The 7,870-nt window shown below is 32.6% G+C and overlaps 1 protein-coding gene across 1 annotated transcript in view; it reads left to right on the top strand.

The window, feature by feature from the left end:
* LOC111634242 overlaps positions 1 to 7,058 on the top strand; it is a 32,633-nt gene extending 25,575 nt beyond the window's left edge. The window contains exon 4 of the mRNA XM_023378968.1: positions 6,011 to 7,058. Coding sequence (XP_023234736.1) covers positions 6,011 to 6,097 — 87 coding nt within the window. The 3' untranslated portion in view covers positions 6,098 to 7,058. The remainder of the gene's footprint in view (positions 1 to 6,010) is intronic.
* The last annotated feature ends 812 nt before the right edge of the window (positions 7,059 to 7,870 follow it).

The raw sequence follows: 7,870 nt of genomic DNA, 5'->3' as shown, positions 1-7,870 counted from the left end.
GACCTAATTCTTGCATTCTGTGAAAACGGGTAAGATTGGCTATAATGTAATTATCTTAATCTTCACTATCGTTACTTTTTGCCCACAAATAAAAACCCAGCGAAGCGGGTCCTTGCAGCTAGATTCTAGATTACTTAGAAAAACAGTCTTTGTCTTTTATATATAAAAAAAAACTATATTACATACAAATGTATGAACAAATAAAAACCCAGCGAAGCGGGTCCTTGCAGCTAGTATAATATAAAAACATGCATATTCGAATGCAACATTGTGTCAAAATTTGAAAGCAATCGGTTAAGAAGTTTTGGAGATTTAAGATTTTGAACAAACGAACATTTACATTTTTATTTATATAGATAATATACACCACACACACATTGCCATAAAAATTAGCACACCAAGAAGGAGTTGTCATGTCACTGCAAAACTTGGCATGCATATAAATCTCAAGCAGAGGCTGTTAAAGTGCCTACTGTATAAAAAAGCATGCAAAGGCATCCTGTCTATAGTTCGCTTGTTGTAGTGGAACATTATATCACTAGAGATGCCTTTACATTGCAATCAAAGATCATATGAACAACTAACTGAGTTTGAGAAGGGAAGGATCATTTGGTTGAGAGAAGCTAGATGGTCATCTTGCCAAATAGTTCACCACCTAGGCTATTCTGACAACATTGGGGAGGTGTTGGGACCAGTGGACAAGAGAGCTTGCACATACAGTGCCCAGGTTCGGGATGCCCAGGACAGACCACTAGCTGAGAGGACCACCTGGTCCTCCAACAAGCATGCAGGCAATCAACCACAATGTTGTCCATCATCTGGAAACAGATGGCACCATCATTACAGGCCCCTATGTCTGTCTTTACCATTTCAAGGCATCTGGTTGAGGAACATTTGGTATTGTGGCAGTCATTATGTGTGCTGCTGCCATTGACAACACCCACTGTCACCTCCATTTGGAAAGTGGTTCACTCCCAACACGATTAAACTGCAATGGAATGGAATCATGTCATCTACAGTGACGAATTCAGATTCAGTTTGGGCACTGACAATAGCTATGTTTGTAGTGAATGCCTCAATCCTCCCTACACTTTGGAGCGGCACACCATACTACTGCCAGTGTGATGGTCTGGAGTGTCATCATATATGATAAGCTGGTCACCTCTAGTAATGGTCCAAGGGTCCATGACAGCCCAATGGTATGTTAATGACATCCTGCAGCCACATGTGTTGCCTCTTGTGACAGGGGTCCCAGGAGTCATTTTCCAACAGGAGAATGCTTGATCACATGTCAAGAGTGTCATGGGATTACCTCTGCCACATTGCCACACTTCACTTGCCTGCCAGTCCTCCAATTTGTCACCAATTGAACATGTCTGGAATCACCTGGGATGCCAAGTCACAGTCTAGGACAGGGATGGTAAACCTTTTTGAGTCTGCATGTCTGCTGTTTGCAATAAAAACAATCAATGAATGAAAAAGTCTGCATGTCATACTGTAAGCATACTTAGCTTTAAAGATCTTTATGTGTATCAAAGTTTCAGACTTCGAATAACGATATTTAAAGAAATCAAGGTAATATGCTTTAATTAGAATAAATGTAAAAAAGTTGATTGAAAACAGGATTATTGAAAAAGACAGATATAATAAATTGAAATTAAATGATATGTTACATGCCAGATGATTTCTCATTACATGCCACAGGTTCATCACCCCTGGTCTAGGAGTTTGGCCAAACTAAAGAACTGCTTGTAGCAATTGTGGACTGAGATGCAGCAGGATACCATGCAGCACCTGTATGCCTCCATGCCCACCTCTATTGCATGCTGTCATGTATTGATGCTAAAGGTGGCCCAACAGGATGCTAGAATCTCCTTTCATTTGTTATTTTTCCTGCAGTAAATGTAGTTTTTCCTTTTGCTTTCATTTTGTATTCACTTACTTATATCACCATTACACTCATACATGTACAATTTTGTTCAATTCTGACAACTCCTTCCTGGTGTGCTAATTTTTATGGCAATGAGTGTAATTTCCCAGGCTCTAAGTATATGCCTATTATGTTTGATGATTAAAATGGTCCTGACTTAGTAATGCCATGAGCTGACTATGCTTGTTAATGAATGCCCTGCTGCATATTGTAAGAAACACTTAAATGTTTAAAATTTGTGCTTTGGTCTTGAGAGGACATTTGAAACTCTGAATAATAAAATTTGTGGCACCTACTGACTCTTCACAAGCCACTAACTTGTGGCTTAGTCATATCTACTTGCCAGAAATAACTTAGTGAAATACAAGATGATTAAAAGAAAAGTTAAACTTTCAAAGGTCACTCTTTTATTGTTTAGATTAACTTATAATCTATAGGGCTGATGCATATAACAAGAAGGAAAAACTGTCTAATTGATGGTCAGACTGTTTTCTTTCATTAAAGTGAGAAGTTTATATATAACACTAGCTGCAAGGTCCCGCTTCGCTGGGTTTTTATTTGTATGTAATATAGGTTTTTTATATATATATAAAAGACTGTTTTTCTAAGTAATCTAGAATGTAGCTGCAAGGACCCGCTTCACTGGGCAAAAAGTAACGATAGTGAAGATTAAGATAATTACATTATAGCCAATCTTACGCGTTTTCAGACTAATTAGAGAATTTTTACATGAGTCTAAAAATATGTTCGATTTCCCGCAAAAATGCAAAAGACCACCTGTAAATCTTGCATGCCGCTTTATATTAACACTTCCTTTGTTACTCAACACTTCCATTGTTAACACTTCTATTGTTGACACTTCCATTGTTACACATCTTCGAAGTCAACCACTTTCAACCTCTTATCTCCCACACCCTTATAGCACAGAATGCAAGAATTAAGTCCCCCGTTTCCAGACTAATTAGAGAATTTTTACGTCCAGTCAAACGAACTATTTTCAATTTGATCAATTTTCTGGAACGTTTACAATCATTCTATAATCGAACCAATTCGAATTTGAATTCAAATTTAAAACGGTTTGAACATTTTTAAAATTGAAATAGAAAATCTTCGAAGTCAACCACTTTAAACTCCCATAAACTCCCACATACACCCTTATAGCTATCGAGACACAACCACCATAGTGCACGAATGGAGACTTGGGGCTACTACCCCATACAAACACCATTCATGTGTGATGTGTAGTTTTGGCTGAAAAGTGAAATATAGGGACACACATGTCTATTTTAATATATATATATAGATATAGATATAATAGCTGGTTGTTTATAATATAAAACTTGAATACACAAATTAAAGCTAGAGAACAATGATTGAAAATGATCTGTCATTTACCTCATGTTCTCTCAATCTTGTGCCATCATTGTTGATGGCATGCTGGGCTGTAAATTTTATTCATATTTTTAATTTATTTAATTTAAAATATATGCTCTCCACCTTAAATTAGTAGTGGCTTGCCCCAATACAGCATATGTTTCTGTTAATAATGGTCATGCCTGTCATTTATTAACTCCTTTCAGGGGAAAGTTTTGAATCAAAATAATGTTACTTCTGGTTTGCATTGGGAGTTCATATATAGCTAATTGGAGTCTCCTACCCCTAAGCTTTCCATATCTGGTCTTGTTTTTCATCTACAGTGGTACCTCAGGATATGAATGCCCCAGCATATGAAATTTTCAGGATATGACATGAAATTCAAACATATTTTTGCTCCACAATACGAACAAAAACTCACCATATGACGTTACATTAGTTCACAGTGCCATTTTTTATTCACTTCTGTTCATTGGTCTCAGTCCGCGTGTTTGCTTCCTCGTGGATCTTGCTCGATAAAGGAAATCTTGAGGTATTATCAGAAAGTGACTAATTTTATTGAAAAGAAACATCCTGAAAAGGTTCATACTGGCCATATTGCTGCTCAGAGTAATAACATTTGCCTAAGTCATTTTAGAAACATTTTAAAAAGTAGGCAAAGCCAAACCTCTTTGGATAGATATTTTACCAAGCAACCTCTATCCAGTGAAAGTGCTGGTGGAAGTGAAGGAAAAAAAGCAAAAACAGTAAATAAAAATTTTTAAAAATTATAAATACAGTAGAGCGTCGTTTATCCGAAGGAATTCCAGTCGACAAATTTAAATTTTCGCCAGTGCTGTGGTGCTGTAATCTTTGGCTATGTCTTCGGCTACTCAAATACTTTATGTTTTTGATACTAAATTAACTTCTGAAGTATAATTTTTTATTGTTTTTATATTTTTCAATATATTTATTTTATTTGTACAAAATAAAAAAATAATTTTTAATGATACAATAGTCTTCATTAGGCTTAACATTGACGAAAATTCAACACGAAGCTACATGCAATGGAGAAAAATTTCAACACGGGATAAATTAATATATTTTTTCGTACATAATTGGTTATCTGAAAAATAAGTTATCCGAACAACCCCAGACCCCAATTGATTCGGATAAACGACGCTCTACTGTATATAAAACAACACTAATTTTTAAAAAATCTTTTTTAAGTTATTTTTAAGTTATTGTTACATTATGTTATGTAAGTTAAGTTTTAGTATCATTTCCCTTCCTCTCTTCCACCACCAGTTTACACCTCCACATTGTCTATCCTCAAAGGTAAAGTGCAAATAAAACTACATTTTTTTTTAATCAATTATTATTCTATTATGGTTATTTATACATTTACAACTACAAAATGCATTTTTCAGTGTTTTCCTTACTATAGTTATTATTTTTTTAATGTGCTACTTAGCTTTAATTTGAGTGTGTTTTTCATGTTGGAACGAATTATTTGGTTTTTACATGTAATCGTATGGGGGAAAATGATTCACCTTACGACATTTTCATGATACGATCTCAGTTTCGGAATGGATTAATTTCATATCCTGAGGTACCACTGTATCTAACTCCATTCTTGAGATCAAGGAAAGACAGGTGGATAGACAACAGTGGAAGTTTATAGGTCTACAATTTTTTCAAATTGCAGCACAATTGGATCTGACAAAACTAATTGTTAAATGTTAAAGAAAACATTCTTCCAAGTACAATAGAATATTATAATTTGACCAATTTACAACTGGGAAGAGAGTTGTTTACAGGGTAGTAAAACAATTACCAGTAGGTGGTGGTGCAGGCTGCACCCACAATATGTGGTAAAAGTAATAGATTTTTCAAAATTAGGATATTAAAACTTTATCACTCTCCAATTATAAACAAATCCAATGTCAATTTGTGAAAGTTGAGATAATTTACAGTGAGTTTCTGAAATTTGATATTTATATTTTGTGTTTTTGGATCAAATTACAATAAAATAAGCACAAAAAAAAAAAATCACTTTCAATAGCATTTCATGAGTATTTTACATTGTTAGAAAGAGGACAAAATGCAGAATTTAAACATATAATTGTAATTTTTGATGTGATGCCAATAGTTTCACAATTTTAGAACAAAAATTGGCATCTGAGATGCCACATGACCTAACTCATTTGCCCCCTTTTTTCACGAACCCTTTGAAGAAGGATGTATACTGTAACCTCACCTAAACCATCATGCTGGCAATCCCTGGGGTAAACCAGCATGCCAGTTTTTTACCATACAAAATCACGAAATCAGATATTTCTGTATCTGGATAGACTGACATTCCAGTCAATCTATGAAAATACAGTAGGTAAAAACTTTTGAATAATTTTTAATTAGTAAAAATATTAGTTTGTGTCTTAATTATCTCTATTACAAACAGTTCTAAGCCAGTCAAATGGTTTGTAATGTGATGGAACTTTATTTTAACAAATCAATCAGTAAAAATTAAAATTTACATTTGTAATTAATTAATATTGAAAAATTAAGGTTTATTCAATCTACTTTTAATATTTTTGACTTTTTTGTATTCAATTTTATTGTAATTCTATAGATATTTAAATATAAGTGATTTTAACAGTTTAAATTCATGATTAGGTAAATAAAATACATCAAGAAACTTACATATACAAATTTTTGTATATCTAGATATGTCTAGTGTCCGTAGAATGCCTTAAAAATCTGTCCCTAGGATTCGATTGGATGATGGCTCATCTCAGATCTTTAAACAGTTAAATAACTGAAGAATGAATACAGTAATTTAAAACATTACAAATAAAGAATGCTGAAATATAACTTATGTTTATAAATGCTTGTTTAAATTATTATTATTATAAAATTTGACATATGATATGAATAAAAAAAAAATATAATTTTTGTAAACTTATTTTTGTTTTTAAAAGTTGCAGCATGTTCAATTTATAGCCAAAAAACAAATTAGCCTATATATTCTTTTGATAGGGAAACTTTTTTGTGTAGATATATTAGAACAGTGGTAATACAGGGTTGGCCAAACCTTGTCACAATAGGAGCCATATATCACCTAACAGAAATACAAGAGAGCTGTATTCTCTACTTGAATGCTACTTTATATAGTGTGTAATATATATATATATAGCTAAAATACTATGGTTGTCATTATTCTACTAAATATCATTGTTAAGTTAATCCTAATAATACATACATTTGGATACATGTAAAAAAAGGCTTGTAAAATAAGTTTGAGAAAGTAGGTTTAATATAAATTAAATTTTTCTTTTATCTAAGTACTGTACATATCAATGTTTCTTTGTTTGTTACTGGTAGAAGGTTTGGGACACTAACTGCTTAAAATCTTAAGATTCCATTTGTACAAACATACTCTCAGTTTTTAATTGCCTGTTCAAGGATAAGATGCAATTCATATATATATCAAACTACAAATAATCAGCAAACTTACAAAAAGTATTACATGTGTATAAGTAGTATATGTACGAAGTTTATGAAAAGATTGCATAAGTATACAAGAACTGCAGTAGAATGTAGAAGAGCTGTATATTGCTTGCAAGTGGCAGTTTGGCCAGCATGGTACAGTAGAGAATCGGTTATCCGAAAGAATTCCAGTCGGCAAATTTAAATTTTTGCTAGTGCTGTGGCGCTGAAATCTTTGGCTATGTCTTGGGCTACTAATATTTTTTTTGTTGATGTGTGTTTTAGCTGGCAGCACTGACACTTTGTGTGGTGTATTTCTGAGGACTGTGTGTCGTACTGAATCAAACGTTTTTGATACTAGATTAACTTTTAAAGTATAATTTTTTTTTTGTTTTTATTTTCAATATATTTATTTTGTTTGTAAAAAATAAAGAAATAATTTTTAATGATACAATAGCCACGATTATTATTTTAAAAAGTTTACATTAGGTTTAATATCGACGAAAATTCAACGCGGAGTGACACGCAACGGAGAAAAATTTCAACATGGGATTAATTAATGTATTTTTTGTACATAATCAGTTATCCAAAATGTTGATTTTCCAGACAACCCCAGTCCCCAATTGATTCGGATAATCGACGCTCTACTGTATTAGAAATTGAAATATTTTTGTGATTCTTTATGATAAGAAGTGTTTTTAGATTTAAAGTTATAAAAATAAAGACATTTGGAAAAAACAATAAATGTTTTTAAACACCACTTTGCATTTTAAAAGAATTATTTGAATGAGAATAAATATTTTTATTGTTAACGTTGTGCAAAGAAATTGATTACTTGCATGTCTTTGTTTTCATTTTGGAGTCATTCATCAAAACTAATATATAAAAAATAACTTTATATGAATTAAATATAAATTTTATACATAGGATGGTAGTTAGAGCTAATGAAGAATTTTGAGTACATGACAACTAGGCGATGGTCAACTGTGCAATTCACAATGGGTGATGGTTGACTGGGTGAAATAAACTTAAAAATTTTCCCATGCTTATAAATAAATAGTATCCACTAAATTGTATGCTTGCTACTTTTTGTAAATA

Source organism: Centruroides sculpturatus, unplaced genomic scaffold, assembly GCF_000671375.1.
Source record: "Centruroides sculpturatus isolate CEXI.00-Female unplaced genomic scaffold, Cexi_2.0 scaffold361, whole genome shotgun sequence".
Lineage (NCBI taxonomy): Eukaryota > Metazoa > Arthropoda > Arachnida > Scorpiones > Buthidae > Centruroides > Centruroides sculpturatus.
Note: the sequence above shows the minus strand (reverse complement) of the source record. Positions and strands in the feature narration are given on the sequence as shown.